Source organism: Carassius auratus, chromosome 18 (assembly GCF_003368295.1).
Source record: "Carassius auratus strain Wakin chromosome 18, ASM336829v1, whole genome shotgun sequence".
Taxonomy (NCBI): Eukaryota; Metazoa; Chordata; class Actinopteri; order Cypriniformes; family Cyprinidae; genus Carassius; species Carassius auratus.
The window spans coordinates 10,678,438-10,696,501 of NC_039260.1; the positions used below are offsets into that span (position 1 = coordinate 10,678,438).

At 36.8% G+C, this 18,064-nt stretch overlaps 2 protein-coding genes across 2 annotated transcripts; both read right to left on the reverse strand.

Annotated features, from left to right (window-relative positions):
- Positions 1 to 7,922: 7,922 nt before the first annotated feature.
- LOC113118431 (membrane-bound transcription factor site-1 protease-like) lies at positions 7,923 to 14,720 on the reverse strand. Its single transcript, XM_026287589.1, has 3 exons — positions 14,562 to 14,720; positions 11,783 to 12,296; positions 7,923 to 8,205 (listed from the first exon to the last, which is right to left on the reverse strand). The coding sequence occupies exons 2-3, from the start codon at positions 12,000 to 12,002 to the stop codon at positions 7,940 to 7,942; spliced, it is 486 nt and encodes a 161-aa protein (XP_026143374.1). The 5' UTR covers positions 12,003 to 12,296; positions 14,562 to 14,720; the 3' UTR covers positions 7,923 to 7,939.
- Positions 14,721 to 15,884: 1,164 nt separating this feature from the next.
- Positions 15,885 to 18,058, reverse strand: LOC113118432 (fanconi-associated nuclease 1-like). The gene is made up of 5 exons (XM_026287590.1): positions 17,969 to 18,058; positions 17,437 to 17,540; positions 17,134 to 17,328; positions 16,525 to 16,653; positions 15,885 to 16,360 (listed from the first exon to the last, which is right to left on the reverse strand). The coding sequence occupies exons 1-5, from the start codon at positions 18,030 to 18,032 to the stop codon at positions 16,223 to 16,225; spliced, it is 630 nt and encodes a 209-aa protein (XP_026143375.1). The 5' UTR covers positions 18,033 to 18,058; the 3' UTR covers positions 15,885 to 16,222.
- Between the last annotated feature and the right edge of the window lie 6 nt (positions 18,059 to 18,064).

Here is an 18,064-nt window from a genome sequence, read left to right on the forward strand (position 1 = left end):
GCTCGAGGCGCACTCTGTTGAAAGTGTATAGGTGGCGCTATCGAGCCATTTTGCCACACCTGATGGAATTTTGGCCTTCAGATGTGTTCAGGCCAGGACTCTTATCACACATGTGAAGTTTGGGGAAGATCGGACATTTTATGCCTGAGTTATAACATCTTTTATTCCCATGGCGAGACATCGAACTTCGTGACAGCGCCATGGACACGCCTTTTAACGAAAACTCAAGATCTTCACAACTTAACATCGCACAGGCCTTTAGATTAGACTGACCACAAAAAATACATTTATGTCATAAAATTTCTAGGAGTAGTTCATCGCAGTGTAAAATATGTCACTTCCTGTTGCCAATAGGTGGCGCTATGACTATAACTGAATATGGGCATGTCAATCTGTTCAGGTCAGGAGTCTCATCAAACATGTGAAGTTTGGGGCAGATTGGTCATTGTATGTCTGAGTTATAGCAACTTCCTCTTTCATGGCGAATCATCGAAATTCGCCAGGCCACCACGGACACGCCCATTAACGAAAACTCAAAAGCTTCGCAATTTAACATCGCAATGGCCTTCAGATTAGGCATACCAAATTTGGTGTTGATCTGAATGAATCTCTAGGAGGAGTTCGTTAAAATACAACGCATGGAAATGACTAAAATGACACAAAATTTGCTCATAATATTAGTAATAACCGACTTCCTGTTGGGTTTCGGATTTTGCTCCAAGAGACTTTTTTGTAGGTATTGGAGAGTTACATGTGTATACCGATTTTCATACATGTACATGAAACGTAGCTCGAGGCGCACACCGTTGAACGTGTATAGGTGGCGCTGTTGAGCCATTTTGCCACACCCACTTCTGAAACCCATATCAGACGTAAATTTTCGCCAGTTCTGAGGTGTGTGCAAAGTTTCATGACTTTTCGAGCATGTTTAGGCCCTCAAAAATGCGATTCATTTTGGAGAAGAAGAATAATAATAATAATAAATATAGCTGCAAGCAGCGATGGCGGGCTCAAGCCACCAATGCCATCGCCACCTCGGTGGCATCAGGTAAACTGTGCCCAGCGGGCACATGCATTCACAATATCCCTCTGGCAGTGACGTTTTAAAGGATATGGCGGTTAAAGGGTTAATCCGAATCATCTAGACTTTAAAATCACATTCACAGAACAATATATATATATATTCCCCAAACATATATATATATATATTTAGTAACACTTTACAATAAGATTTCATTTATAAACATTATGTTAACATGAACAATATTTATATAGCATTAATTTATGTCAGTTAATATTCCAAACTTAAACATTAAAACATTGTTTTATTGTGATTTTTTTCCAAGCACATTTTACCAATTCCAAACCATATCAATCTTAATAACTACCATTATTTTTTATTTAATCATTTATGAGTGCTATACAATAGTCCAGGAAAGCTGTAAGAGAAAAACTCCTTATATTCATGTGCAGAATTATTAGGCTGTTTTCTTTTACAGATGAAATGCGCTAAAAAAGAGTTTTAACTCAAACTGTTTTAACTCAAAGTCGAAAATTATGAAATACCCATGAGAAATATCAAACACAAATGCAATACAGAAATGGATAAGTTAAGACTTGACCATTGTACAAAAATGCTGACTGGGTCATGAGGTCAGAAAAGAAGAAGAAAAAAAAAAACAGGTCAAGAAGAACTGACAAAAATAATTGCAAAATAATTAGGAATTAATGTGAAGATTAATTTTTAGTCAATTCTGCAAGACAGACTTTCAGGAAAGGAGGTGGAATAAAAATGAGCTCCTAAATCTTAATCCCGGATTCTGGAAGATATATTCCTCAAACCATCGGACAAGAGGAGGTGGTGCTGGTCCTTCATGAGTCACTCTAATCTGTTCATAAAGCCTATATATAAAGTCTTAATATATAGTATTTCACAATACTTCATGGTATTCTAATCAAATCATTTTTTGGAATCTTAGATCTCTCAGAACCTGACACCGAGTAATTCTGAGACTCCAGGAAAGTGGCAGTTCTGTAAAATGTTGGCGCTGGAGACTAAATGCTCCCTGATAGTTTCACACCTAATTCACTTAACACACACACACACACACACACACACACACACACACACACACACACACACACATTACCCACAGTGACAGAGGGACAGAGTGACATCAGATGTATGATAGTTTTTTAATTTTCTATCATCCATATAGTGTTGTATAGTCATGAAACTATGCATATTTCCTCAGAATGACTTGTCTTCTATGTGTACATTTTTTTGAAGTGTTTAGAAGCTGCACTTAAAAAAATAAAAGACATTTACTGGTTACTTTTTTACTGTTATTTCAAAAAATCACCACGACAAAACCATTCAAGCTATTCAAAATTCATCCGCACCTGTACTGTAAGATACATTCTTTAAACAGTGGTAAAAGAGGATGTGGTGCTGATCCTTCAAGAGTCACTCAAAACTTATCTGTCCATAAAGCCTATAAAGAATTATTCTTAATATACAGTTCACAATACTTCAGCATGTTGTTCTAATTAAGTGAGGGTCATTTTATCAGTAAAATACATAAAATTCATATTATTTTTCTTTGAAAGATTTCTATAAATGATTTAAATCATACTTGTTTCTACAATAATTATTTAAAAGTGATCCTATAGCTCCATCTGGTGGCCATTATTGGTACTAAGAATTGCCAGCTTGATTTATATGTTATGATAGTTTTAATTTTATGCTGGCTCTTGAAAATGATAAAGCTATGAAACTTACTGTGCTTCCTTCAAATGATGACTTCTAGGTATATAAAAAATTATGAAGAGTTGGAATTAAAAATTTTAAAGATATAGTAAAATAACTATGGTATTTTTTTATGTTACTTTAATAAATCTCTATGGCCACACCATTTAAGGTATCCTAAACCCATTCGCAATTTAACATCTTCAGTATATGGCTTCATGTTAAAAAAGTTTGGTGTGAACTACTTGTGTCTTCTTGGAGGAGAATGAATTCATTTACAGGCTGAGTTTATCATAAATCCACAATAACATTTCTGAGTTCTGTATCAATCAGTGTTGTTGTTTGTTTATTTTTATTTTTTTATTTTTCATAGGAAGATAACTGACCCTTTACTCTCCTTTTTAATAAATGAGCTATTTATAGCTGTATTTATAAACTGCTTACTACTGACTATTAATATTGGGACAAGGCTTTATGAAGCATGAACTGACTATTTACTAATGAGTGCAGTTATTATAAAGTGTTATCAATGCATTTGCTAATGTTAACAAATTAGACATTATTTTACAGTGTTATCAAATCCCTTAAATGATTTGTAAGTGTTTTGTAATGATTTTATTGACCTAAAAGCATTTGTGAAAGTTCTGCTTACATTACAGCTTAGTCTTGATCTGTGAGCTGAACAGATTTACTGTTACATCCATGAGATTATGTAAATTCAAATAAATATCATGTCACAGGATGTCAGAGGTCAGTATCAAATTAGTTAGAAATTATTATTTGCAGCACAAATAAGGTTTTTTTAGGATTTTTAAAAATCCCTAAAACTGTCAGAAAAGGATAAGGCCTAAGATTTCTATGTGAGTGGCTAAATTTGTTTGTTTTTATAACTATAATGCATAAACTATGAAACTATACAAAATGTATAAAAAAGTACAAGTTATTCTTTTCCAATGTTTTTTATTTATTTACATTTTTTTTTTTTTTTTTTTTGGGATTTACATTTTTAAAAATTAGCCTATGGCAATCATTCTAAACAGCTTGAATAAAACCTGTCAATATTTATTATAGACCACTATAACTGTGTATAATCTAACAAACGAGTTTATTATGAAAATAAAGTGTGTACACCAGATAAATTGGACGATAAAGAAATTGCTAACAATAGTATAATAGAGCATGTTTTAGGTTTTTAGGCGTTTAGATGCAGAAATGGACAAATCAAATGTAAAATCAAATGTAATTGATTTAATTAAATATAGATTAAGTCTTGTTAGAGCAAAATAATAAATAAATACGTACACACATTAAAAAAGCAGCCAAGATGAATGAGTTTAATTTTTTATATAGATTAAAATTGAAGACAGAAGCAGCTGGTATATGCGGTCACTTAATATTAAAATCCAGTAGATCCACTTCAGATTTATTTCTCAACAGTTTATGTTCACGTGGCTGTTTTCGTTTATATTAGCCAAGCTATTATGTATTTTGAAATAATCTTGTCCGTGATGTGTTCGTTCTTACGACGAAAGGCAGAATCCTGCAGCTCGAGAGATATATGTTATTCTGCCAGTCGCGCTTTCAAATAGTCTTGCGCACTTAAACGGGTCACAAACACCTGCATTTAGCTCGTGTAGTGTTATAATGGATGTATTGTGTGCATTTATGGCAATAATTTATTTTGAAAAGCTCTTAAACAAGAATAAATTCGTTTGTTTTGAACTTGTGACACTGTGCGCGCTGATCGGAGGCAGTGATTTCATATAGGCAGCCGCGAATATTTCATTTTCACACAAACAGTTCAAAAACATCTTAATTTAGCTCTTGGTGTGCTCTAATTGGTGAATTGTGTGATATCGCTGCAATACTTTATTTTTAATAGCTATAAAACAAGAATAAACTCGTTTTTTTCTGAGCTCATCATTCCACACGCTCCTGCTCAGAGCGGTGATTCATCTCTCGTGTTTCTCACGTATCACTGACCACACATCAATTATTAATGAGCCCTGACCTTATAATAATCATATATGTTGGTTTAGCTTGTCAGTGTGAATTAAATCCAAGTATTTATTTGTATTTTAACCGATTTAAAATCGAAACCAAAAGACAGTCTCCTCCCTTTTTAATTCCGGTAACTGCACCTGTAGGGGCGCTATTTCTCTCAGACAATGGAAGTCTAAGCACACACACTCAAACAGATGGACAGAGTGAGATGAGATGTCTGACAGTTTTTTAATTTTCTGTTATCCATACAGTGTTGTAAAGTCATGAAACTATGCATATTTACTCAGAATAACTTTTTTTCTTTATGAAAAAATGTTTTGAAGTGTTTGGAATTTAAAAATGCAGGAAAATTAATAATTCCATCTTTATTGTCATTTTAAAAAATCCCCACGACAAAACCATCCAAGCTATCCAAAACCCATTCACAATTTAAGTTCCTCAATGTTTTTTCAACATGTACACCAAGTTTGGTGTTTATAGTGTTACTCTCCTCTGAGCAGTATGCATTAATTCACAGCGAAATGTAAAAAACAATCCACATTCAAATCAAAATAGCCGACTTCCTGTTGGTCGTAGCTGATGACTGTGAATTAGAAAGTTGTCCGTCTTGATAAGAACAATTTTTGTACTGAGTTTGGTGTCTGTAGCTAAAACTTACCCCCCCACTTTTGACAAAAGGTGGCGCTATAGAGTGCCTCTTCCACGCCCTCTTATGAAATTTTGCCAGTGTCTAGCTGTCACTAATACTGATATGTGTTCTGAGTTTGATGAAATTCTAAGCATGTTATATGCCTCAAAATCACCTGAGAAGTATTCCAGTTTGACATGTTGCCACGGCAACAATATTTTTAGATATCAATATCCCCCCAACAGATTTATATCGGCTGTGTTTTAACATTATTCTGATGAAGTCTGAAGCAAATCGAGTAAAAATAAGATGCTGAATTCAAAGCATTTTGAAAATGACACACTTCCTGCTGCCACTTGGTGGCGCTATAACTTTGACTCCTAATAGTCACATATATGCGATCGACATCATACAATGAATAATCTGATGAAGTTTGATTAAAATTAGGAAATATATGTGGATGGTATTAGACACTTCCTGTTTCTCATTTCTCGCCATAATTTCAAAGCCTCGCCACGAGCAAACCGTTTGAGATATCAAAAATCCCCTGGCAATTTTTCATCCCCAATGTCTTGAGATCATGTTGACCGAGTTTGGCGGCAATCGAGTAAAAAACCTATGACAAGTATTTCAAATTCCAGAGCATGCGCTTTTTACATAACTCTAAATAGCTGACTTCCTGTTGGGCGGAGCCTATGATATGCAATACGAAAGTTGTTCAGCACGATGAGATCTATATGTGTACTGAGTTTCATATTAATACGTGCAAGTATGTGTGAGCTATACATCAACATTTATAACTGTGATCCAGGGGGCGCCGTAGAGCCCCTGTGCCACGCCCAGGTCTCAGCCTCTGCAGGCTCCTTCAGGCCACAGATTCCAAAGTGTGCGCAAATTTTCAAGAGTTTTTGAGTATGTTAAGGACCCCAAAAGCCCCCACAACTTTGACGACAAATATGAATAATAAACCCCAAATAGCCAACTTCCTGTTGGGCGGAGCCTATGATATGCAATACGAAAGTTGTTTGTATTGATGAGTTCTATATGTGTACCGAGTTTCGTATGTCTATGTGCAAGTATGTATGATATATGGCCCTCCATATTCCAGGGGGCGCTGTAGAGCCCCTGTGCCACGCCCGTGTATCAGTCTCTGCCCGGCCCTAATGGCCGCAGGTTCCAATGTGTGTGCCAATTTTCAAGACTTTTTAAGCATGTTAAGGGCCCCAAAAGCCCCCGAAACCTTGAAGAAAAATAATAATAATAAATAATAATAATAATAATAATAATAACAAATAATCCTAAGGAAAACAATAGGGCTCTCGCCCTCCAGGCTTGAGCCCTAATAATCCTTAGGGGAACAATAGGGCTCTTCGCCCCTTCGGGCTTGAGCCCTAATAATCCTTAGAAGAACAATAGGGCTCTTCGCCCCTTCGGGCTTGAGCCCTAATAATAATAATAAGGAAACTTTATTGGGTTCTCTTCAATGACCACACCCATTGATGTCAAATTCAAGAATGGACATATTCAATAGATATGGCTCCTTTTTAGTGAATCAAAAGAACCAACTGGAGAATCAAACAGAATTGAAAACAAGACTCATTGACTCAATCAATCTGACAACTTTCTGATGGAAAAACTGAATTTTTTGATCATGACAACTCTCTGAAGATTTTAGCATGGTGATGGATGTGATAATGTTAATGTATTTGGTCTTGGCGGAATAGATCTGCTACGCTGCTGAATTGCTGCTGTTGTTGGTTATTGCTGTAGTTGTAGATCATTGCTGTAAGCAAGCAAATTACACCAGTCTTCCATGTGACATGATCCTTCAGAAATCATTCAGATAGACCGATTTGGTTTTTATTCAACACATTTTCAGGATTCTTTGATGAATAGAAATATATTTGAAACTGATATAAAAGTCTTTTTGGTCACGATCAATTTTGAAATATAAATCTGACCCCAAACTTTCGAATGGCAGTTTACACTACAAAAAGAATAGCAGTACAGCAGTAAACATCAGATAAGCATTATACAAAAGCTGTGTTGCTTGTTTAATAGAGCTACATGATTTCATTTAATGCACATCTTGTCAGTAAAGCCGGTTCTGTAATCAGCTGTAAATCTCCCCAATTAGGGTGCTGGTAAAGGAAGATGTAAATAGAGAGGAAGTCATTCTATTATTATACAGGAGCGGTGTTAGAAAACACTGATCACTCTCCCGGAGTCTTAACACCGACAGCAGATTTGCATTTTTTTTATTCTAATGGTGGGGAACTCAAAGACAGAACATTTCCACCTCAAACACTTCTGAAAGCCATTTCCTTCACCCCATGCAGTAAATAAACACTTCCTATTCGGTTCACCCCCTTCCTCCCTGCAGTCACCCCAAAGAGAGCAGTGGAGGAATAAATCACAAGCAACCTGTGTGACACGTGCACAGCACTGCAGAGTTCAATGAGATTTATGTACTAAGAATACTATGCTTTAGTACATTTCAGTAAATTATAGTACAGAATAACACAATTATGCTCATGATCTGTTATAACAGTGGAGTACTACTCACAGTCAGTCAGTTTGAGGCTGCGGAGGACCATGCGCTGGGGCGTCACTCGTTTGATGTAGGGGTGGTCCTGAAGGGTGAGCAGGCTGCTGTGGGCATCCTGACGGATCTCCACCACCTCAAAGTCACTGGGGTAATCGCTGGCAGGATTGTCCCGTCGTACGATGCGCCAGTTCACTGCATCCACATCCCGCAGGGCACTGCTGATGAAATCACTGCGTGCTTTGGCTGTGAAGTATCCATTAAATGCAACAATGTACTCTAGAAAAGATAACGTAAGACCAGAAGAAATTGCTTAATCTCACAACACAACTGCACTTGGATTTACTGAGGAATGCAACTTCAAGGTTTAGCATTCACTAGGGCATTGGACCCAAACAGAGACAGAACAAGACGTCAAGACGTCATTCAAATGGATTTAATCTTGCATTAACAACAACAATAGAGCCTTTAACAGAAGTAACGTCTGCTGAGTGAAACTTTAGGACAGGGTGGGTATAGAGGAACACCCATTCTTTCTTTGCTCAACAAACCTGAACAGAGAGACTATCAGAATGCCTTGAAATATGGCCGTCCTCCAGAGTGCTTAACACAACTTATAAAAAAGCCAACAGCACATGGGAGATTAATGCAACATGCATTAATCGTTTAGTGACTTTGGGGACAGCAGAGAGAAACAAATGCACATAATAAAAAAGACAATTAAATTCACCATGAAAAGAAAATTTATCTAAACCTATTTTCTAAAACGCATGTGAACAATTCATCCATGTATATTTAAAAAAAAAAATTAATGACCGTAATTCTCAATCAAGAAGTCATATCAAAAACACTTCCTACATCTATTGTTGTCGACATTTAAAGCTGCAAGTCCAATCTTTTAAGCACATTTATCTATCATTTGGTAGGATCTAATTCAAGTAGGAAAATGTCAACATGAATAGGATGCATGCAATCATCCTCAAACCATGAACAAAAGGGGGGGGGGGGGGGGGGGGGACAACCCAGACAACTGAACTGGTTCTCTTGGAACAATAAAGTGTTTTGTGTGGCTATAGAGAGAACAAAACTATAAAAAATATATATATATTTTCTATGATTATGTTCAACATAAAATATGTCTTGAAGGAAAACCAGAATGAAGATTTAAATAAATGCAGTCAAATTAGCAGACAATGCGCTTTGCTCAAAACTGAATTTACAAGAAACTTCATACTGAACAATTAAAACTATTGCCACATAAAATCTCCTTGTCAATCCCGCAATTCATAGCGGAGGGAAGTGGGAATGAATTAGGCCTAAAACATAAGATGGTGGCACAAAGGCATTCATAGAGCAACAATCAGGCCGCTATAAATAATGCGTTATGTTCTGGTCTTGTATACTAACATCCACACCACACCCAAACTACTAAAATGTGCGCCTTGTGAAAACAACGCCAGACTCAGATGAAGTCTTAGGAATGTGCTGCCGACTGTCTGGGCCAGCCGCCAGCAAACAGAGAGGATAGGGCACAAACCAACCAACGAATGGACAGAGAGCTGCAGCAGTGGAATACATTACACCAATGCTGTGCTGTTTGACCTGAAGAGCTCAAGCTTTATCCTGCCCTAAATTACAATGGGAAGGGCAACAGCGGCTTTAAATCATTACACTCCATAAATGGGTTGATAGCTGATTTTCAGTGCAATAAAAAGTTAGCATCAACACTAAAAAGTAAATTACATCACTAAATTTAAAAGTCAACGAGGAATTCTGTGTTCTCCTGGTAGTCAAAACCCTTAAACAAACTAGAGAACGACCGATATATCGGTTTGCCGCTGTGAGCCTGCTACCGATATAAAAAATTTTTTTACAGAACATATAATGGAGATAAAATGCTTGAAATTGTGCAATTACTTCGTTTATCCAGCAGAGCACACTCCATTGCTACTGTTGACTTGAATGAAACACTTTAAATATGTACCTATGGAAAACCACTGAAATTTTAACGGCCATATCTCCGTAATGGTGTGGCAAATCTGCACCAAATTCGGGGATACCTTCAACTCGAGTAACCCTCAAACACATATCGATTGTACGTCTAGATGCCCCCTTTTGAATGAGACGCGCTTTACTGGGATTTTACTCAACTGTAGCATCGTAACAGACCCAACTAATAGAGCACAAATTGCCTACTCCAGTGGTTCCCAAACTGAGGGATCGTGTACAGTCAGCAGATTATTTAGCAAAAGAAACCTCTGCTGGGTGATAAAGACTACACTGCATAACTGTCCTGCTTACCACGCAGCCTGAGGAGTAAAAATGAAGAAATCCTTTTATAAATTTATTCATACCATGTCTTACACAGACGCGTTTCGGCCTAAGCCATCATCAGTGTGTACCAAGAAGCACAAACATTTTAAATGGTAAAATGTTGAAGAATCAGAGTTATATTGGGTTAAATAACAATTTCACTATATTACAGTGTTAGCTGTATTTTTTATAAATAAATGTAGCCTTGGTGAGCGTAAGAGAGAAAGGGAGGGAGATAAGGGTTCTTCAATTCAAGTTTAGTTTATTTGTATAGCGCTTTTTACAATACGAATGGTTACAAAGCAACTTTACAGAAAATTATGTTTCTACAATATTCAGTGCGTTGGTAGCCCTTTGGGATCATATGAGCTAAAATTCATATCTCAATATTTTACACTGTCCAGGCAATATCGATATTATATAACAAAATATATTTTTCCCTACAAAAGGGGAGCCAGGCAGAAAACGTTTTGGAACCACAGCCAACTCAAATATACATTACTTAATTTAATTCATACAGGCCTACCTCATGTTGCACGTTTTCAATAATAAAAAAATAAAATAAAAAAAATGGCACAATAAAAAAATTAATTTTCAGATCCATGTCTAATCCCTCACTTTTTCCAGTTATATAAGGTTTAAAAAAATGTGCCTGTAATTATTATATTTTGTTATATAATATCAATATTGCCTGGACAGTGTAAAATATTGAGATATGAATTTTAGCTCATATGATCCCAAAGGGCTACCAACGCACTGAGGGTGGCATTCGGGAGGGCTCCTCGAGCTGACGCGATCCCCCGAATTTGGTGGGCCTGAGATAGTGACACCAGTCAACACTTTCACTTCAGAAAGGAGGTTTCTTGTTCAGGCAGCATTTAAGCATTGTCTCATTCGACCGTAGGTGCCCTGCGAAATGGACTTCACATGAGATTCTGCAATGATTCCAGTTCCAAGGGAATGTACGCGTTAAAATTCAAAGGCCATTAAGGTCCACCAGACGTGAATTTAGATTGCATTTATTTACAATGGTAGGGGAGAGAGCCAGGCACAAAGTAACACTTTTTGACATTCTCAGTTTGTGTAAATCCGCAAAGGGTTCAGTTCTAGTACAAAGGTCACTTTGTTCCATAATTACAGTGTATACATTTTTCTTTTACCCTCAAAAAAAGAACTTAAATGGTCACTTTTTAGTGATCATTGCAAAAAATGTGTTTATGTATATATATTCTGTTTATGTATATACTGTATTCTCTATATGTAGTACCAGTTAAATGTTTGGACACACGAATGGGAATGTGTCCAACCTTTGACTGGTATTGTGCTATAATATACACAAAGAATGTTGACCGATATACCGGTATCTGCCTTTTTTTACTCCCTAATATCGGTATCAGCCCACCCCCCCCAAAACAAAATAAATATCGTTTAGGCTCTAAAACAAACCTTAGACAAACTGGCTAACTATAAGCTGAACTAATCCTACTTTTGTTACAAACATAATAAGACAACGTTATTAACGTACAAAAATGACATTACTTACCATGCTTTACCACTTTTGTAGAAAAGTCCAGTTTTAGCGTGAGCTGCGAGCAGTTTGGGTTCAAGAGTGCATCAGCATTTAGAGGAGAAGGAAAGGGTGTTGAGAATGGCCCACTGTCTTCCTCTGTGCCCACATGAGGCAATCGACCACCTAAAAAGGCCACAAGCAAGCACAGCCGTATGATCATGGTCCCTGCCGACCGTTTCTGGTCATTGCCCATCTAAAGATACGTGTCCTCGAAGGTAACAAATGTGAATGTATATTTGCAGTTTATAAATAATTTAAGTCCAGAATGCAGAGAAGCCTGAATAACACATGGCTTGAGTTTTCATTTCTTTCTTCGTTTTCTCTCCATTGTGTGTCTGTGGTCCAGTGGAGGTGATCAGTGTGACAGCCTAAGGAGGAGGAGGGGGGTCATCTTCTCAAAAAGAGTAAAACAGTCTACTGGAGATCAGGAAGGGTGTTCGTCTGGTGATGGGCTTCCTCACAATGACGAAGGGGTTTTTTATGTTTTCTGCAGACAGAGAAGAGACAACACAATAGTTATACTTAGCTAATTGCTGAAAAAAAAAAGTCAAATGACACTTTTACTCAGCAAGGATGTATTCAAACTGATCAAAAGTAACAGTAAAGACATCATGTTCTTTTACAATTTCTACTCAAAGAATCATGAATTCCTCACAGATCTGCTAAAATATTAAGCAGAACAAATATTTTCGACATTGATACTAATAAGAAATGTGCAGCAAATCAACATATTAGATTGTGACACTGAATACTTCTGACTACTGAAAATGAAAATTCAAAAGAGAAAACAGTTATGTTAAATGGTAATAACTTTTTTTTAATAATAATTGGTTTTACTGTAAGGTCAATCAAATAAATTTGATGTTGGTGAGCTTAATAGACTTTCAAAAACATTAAAAAGACTTTACCGATCCCAAAATTCTGAACAGTGTAAACATACAAAAAGGACAAGGACTATTTATTTTGAAAATCAAGTGGGACGAGAATTTTTTGAATTCATAAAAAAAAACCTGGCTGACCATGTGACTTTGTTCACACGTTCAGATCATCTTCACTGAAGCTCTAGACGCTCTTTGGCTCATCTCAAACTATGCTGGAGAACATGATCATCAAGTTTTAAACAAACTTATGGAGTTCATTCAGGTCAAGTGCTGCCATCATTAAAGACATTTTGAATGATGCTCAAAACCCAACACAAATTGTTAGCCTCAGGATAACGTGAGAAACATTTGCTTAAAAACATGGTCCCCCATCCAGAGTCTTAATTTCCCATTAACTCCAGGCTATGAACGCCTGTCCCGTAAGAAGTGGGCTTAACTCACATGGACTGAGTGATTATGCAACTCAGTTTTATATTCTAGAGTAAAACCTTAGCCTCCAATCCGAACACCATAATGGTTCTTTACTACAGACCAGACCTTCCCTTGCTAGTCACAGGCTGTAAAATAACTGTAAAGATGAACTTGTGTCAACATGAGAAGAAAAAAAAAGTTGCCATGAAACAGAAGTGTGATAGTCTTTATCAGAATTAAATGGCTTCTTGAACAAGAAAAACTAAAACGTAGGGCAAGACTTAATTTTTGTCTATTGTAAATTTATTGAGTTGTTGTAGTTTTCTACTGGTGCAATCTCCTGTGAGAGACCGCTTGTACTGACAGAATTCTATCTGATGATGTATGCACCACTTCAACTCCAATCGTTTCATTTGTTTAAACAGAGATCTGCTTCCATTTTTGAGTGTAATGGCCACATCTCACCCTCCGGTCGCTACATTCGTTTCATCACAGCTTTAAAGGTGGCCTTTAAGGATGTGAATCTGATATTCACAAAACCAGTGTTTACCTTGATTCTGTTTGTAGAAAAACACAATCTAGGATGTTAGTTTAACAAGCTTAAGTAATCAAACAAATTACTGTTTGACTTATTAACTTCTGTAGTTTTAGGCAGAACAACGATGTTTTTCTGTCAAACATCTACTTTTGGTAAGTAAATGACATTTTTTATTTTTATTTTGGGTGAATCATCCCTTTTTAAAAAGATCCAAAGCTAGCTACAGATCTTTAAAATTTAAGTTTTTATTGTATTATTATTTTTTAATCGCGCTAAGGAACAGTAGTCACTTAATCCAGACAGAGGGTTGATTAATATCAGCAGCATGCCTGTGAAAGCCCTTGTTTTCTTAGCCAAAAACACTAGTCATTTAACAAAATACAGAAACAATGTCATAACTAAATAGTAACTAAAGATCTTCTCATGACGTTCTTTTATAAAAATCAGCTTTTGAACATCAGTCGGAACAAAGCCTTTACATCGACACTGACAACACTGTGTACTGGATGCAGTGTTCAAGTTAGAAGTAAAGATTAAGAAACGGGTTTAAGGAGTCAATATTTAGATTTGATTTAGACTGTTTTGGTGGGGTGCCAATCACCACACTTTGTCTGATTGACAGATCTGAAATTATTTAATATCTTACTTTTAACAATGCACTGCGAAACAGCTGATGACAATAACTCTAGCAATCTTGCTAGCTACACCATCAACAAAACAATCAATTTACGTTGCGCAAAGCAGTTTGCAGGAATAGCTCGTAATTTACAATCCCCTCACGTTAAAAACTTCAAGGATTATGTTTTTGTCGTTAAAACAGGCAAACGTGGTCTCGCCACCTTCCTGCTACAAGCTAACAGCTAGCTGAGTAAATCACGAGCATATGAGTTCCACATAGCCAACAACCCCATATTATACTTACATTCGGTGGAATGTGTAACAATGGTGCAGAAATTAATTAAATTCCGTAATATGTCGTCTGAAATATTTCGTATCTTGGCTTTAGTACATATTAGAACTATGCACAAGCTAATGGCGTAAGCCGTAAGACTGTAACGTGAGAAACAGATATTAAACACAACAACCAGTAGCCAATTATCAAGCGCTGCGTCACGTCTCGACTCGGGATGGATAAGCGTTCAGCCAATAGAAAGCGTGAATACGTTTATGCTTCCATTTGATTGGTTACTGCGATAAATGTAATACGGTGCTTCAGAAGCATGCATGTCAAAGGTGCAAGCAGTGATTTTACTTTCAATAAAGAAGTTTACTGGTAAAATATCAGTAATCATAAACGTCAGCGTGAGATGAAGAACTCATTCATTGCTATATATGCAGGCTAATAAAAGCAGTTTTATTTTACTGTTACTGGCACTGTCATGCAGGTCAGATTGCATGACAAGCAGAATACAGTTTGGGCGAGCCATAAGTAGTTCAACCAGTCCTTAGAATGATTTCACTGGTTTAAACTGGTGTTCATCAGATCCAGCTGTTAAGTCAATAATTGTTTTCCCAGCTTGGCCAGACTAAAGTTACACTACTTGGTCATCCAGTCAGGCAATGTGTATAACAATGCAATACACACTGCATTTAACATTTGTTTTGTAACATTTTATTACCAGATGAAAGAAATTAACAAGTCTTCTTCAGTGACAGCCTAAACAACCATTCACACCACAAATATAATGGTAACACAAGATCATTGGAATCACTTTCAGATTTTTTATTTTTAGCTGATGAAGGATAATAGCATTAAGTCAATCAGAATTAACCCGGATTCAAGTGTGGACATAGAATTATTGTTACAGGTATCTTTATAGTTATCATTCTTGTTGAGAATGAGCTTTAAGGAACAGATCAAGTGTTGTAACTAAGATTCTCTGTCCTGCTCTGGACATTAAGGAAATTTGATAATGTCCCTTTATCTGCACTTATATATTTAAGATACTTCACAGTACCATGATGTGCAAACTTCAGAAGGTGTAAAGATTAAACTGGAAAGCATGATTTATTAGTTTTCTTATGGGTGTCAAACATGATAGATATGCGTGTCTTGCAATGAAAAGGTATTTCAGTCTTGGAATGTGGTCAACCAGAGTTTCTAAGAGTTTTTTATTATCTACAATAATATACATTGTAGACATAATAGACTTAATGGAATCCCCTTTTGTGAGCTGCAAGATTATGTGCTTTTGTTTTCCCTAAATACATAAGCATTTTATTATTATTTAAACAGACAAAAACATTTAAGTATTGATGTTTTTATTTAATGTCTTCAAAGTATTTACTTCAGAAATGTTTTTTTAATCAGCTGTTAAAATAGTCACTTTACAATGAGCACAAGAATACAAAAAATAATAAAAAAAACAACATGAGGTAATTTAACAGTTTTATGACACCGATTGGGAGAATAAATCATTTTAAACTCAATTAGAGGGCATATTAATGCTCTTCTTTAAATCACCAGATTAGTGCCATGGTGAGGTGTTAATACCATCTTTAAATCAATCCATTGTCTTTCAAACAGTACTAACTCTGCCTGTTCGGTGAGTTTAAGTCTTCACTCTCAGTGTGACACCAGCCTCATTCCCGTCGAGCCCCTCGTGCTCCAGTGGCAGTGACATGACAAACTTCTACATCGGCCCCAAGCTTATGCAGCTCATCCAGCCAGATCTGTTGCTTCTGGGACAGACGGTCATTAGGACCCTTAACTTCCACCAACTAGAAGAACACAACTCAAATGAGCAACAATTTAAAGGCCCCTTGTTTATAGATCCAGTATTTCCAATGTTTCTTAACATTATAATCTAATTAAAGCAGTAAAATAAGTCACATAGTCGGAAGCTGAATACCTTCCTAACCAGCAAGCTGCGTCTCTGACTCACCTTGACCTTCTTGTTGTATGTGCTCCAGACTACCAGATCTGGAAGACCTCCTCTGCAATGCCTGTAGTCCTTTGCCATTCTGAGGACCACACCGCTCAGGAAGTGGCCACCCAGACATGCAACTAGACTCTAAAACCAGACAAAGAAAATTAAGCAATTACAGTATGGTTGTGAACATAATTTGGCATACACAGTTTAAACAATTAAAAAGACTGCTTGTACTAGGGAGAAACAAAATCATCAATGAGTTTTTAAATTAATGATGTTATAGAAACTTTGAGGAGGAACTGGTCCACTTGTAGAAAAGGTATGCAATGTGGCAGCACTAAGAAAGGAGCCAGTTGCCTTTTAATAGAGGCACTGATTGTTTTTTTACTCTAAAATACAAATGCACTTTAGTTGGACCAGCTTGAAAATATTTTTTTTGCCTAAGTTGAGCTGAGGAAACAACATTTATGATACCATAGTTGTCAGATTTGATTGCTGATTTGAAATGACTTTAATTGTTACTGTAAAGTAATCTTTGCAAACAGACCAGAGCTGCCGGAAAGCAATTACAAAGATGGCCACCCCCTGACCAGACTTGCCGTATATAGTCTCAGAAGTTACCTGTGCCTGTTGAAGCGAGGAGAAACGCTCCCAGTTTATCAGCGCACACACTCGCCCCTCCTGTGCGTTCCACACATCAGCGAGCAGCTCCTGCAGCGTCTCGGCAGATGCCTCGCGTAACATCTCAGCACGCGCCTCGATGGCTTCCCGCCGGTTACCATAGAAACAATCAGTGTGCAAGTCCAAAGGACAAGTCTGGGAAAGGGCATGCAGTCAGTGATCACTGATCTGTTGGGGTGGTATGCCTTGACAATTACCTAAATGTGTGAAGTGCACAGTATTTATTCTTTAATTATTGTGTACCTGGTAGGGGTTTCGGAAGACATCAGGAACCCCATCGATAAAGATGATGTCCCACATGAGGAGTCCAAAAAGGCTAGAAAATGTAGAGCCTTCTCCGTGAATACCTTAAAAGAGGATTTCAGAAACATACATTTAAAGCACAAAAGGCACAACAGAATGAATGTGCTTGTGTATGATGGTACAATGTTAGACGTTATGAAGAAATGTAGAAAATGATTTTAAGACTATATATTTTATGGATTTTCGCTGAGAATCTGCACAGATTTAAATAGTTTTCACTTAGAATCTGCACATGACTCAAATGTCAGATTTGTGAATGAATTGTTCTAATCTTTTTTTTTATGAATCACTTGATCTGGTTCACAAACCAGTTTGAACGATTCAGACATCTATACATCTCTTATGATCTCTTTGGTATTCCATGGAAAAACTCTGTCATTATGAGGTTTGATTCATTATGAGTGAGCGATTCCTCAATTTCCTCAAAAATTATTAATTCATATAATGATGCACAAACAATGTGATGCCAGACCTTGATCAAAACCAAGCGTTCTGTAGTGCTCCAGAGCCAGTTCCTCAACAGAACACATGACCATAGTCCCTCGTCCCTCTGTGGAGCCTTCATCCT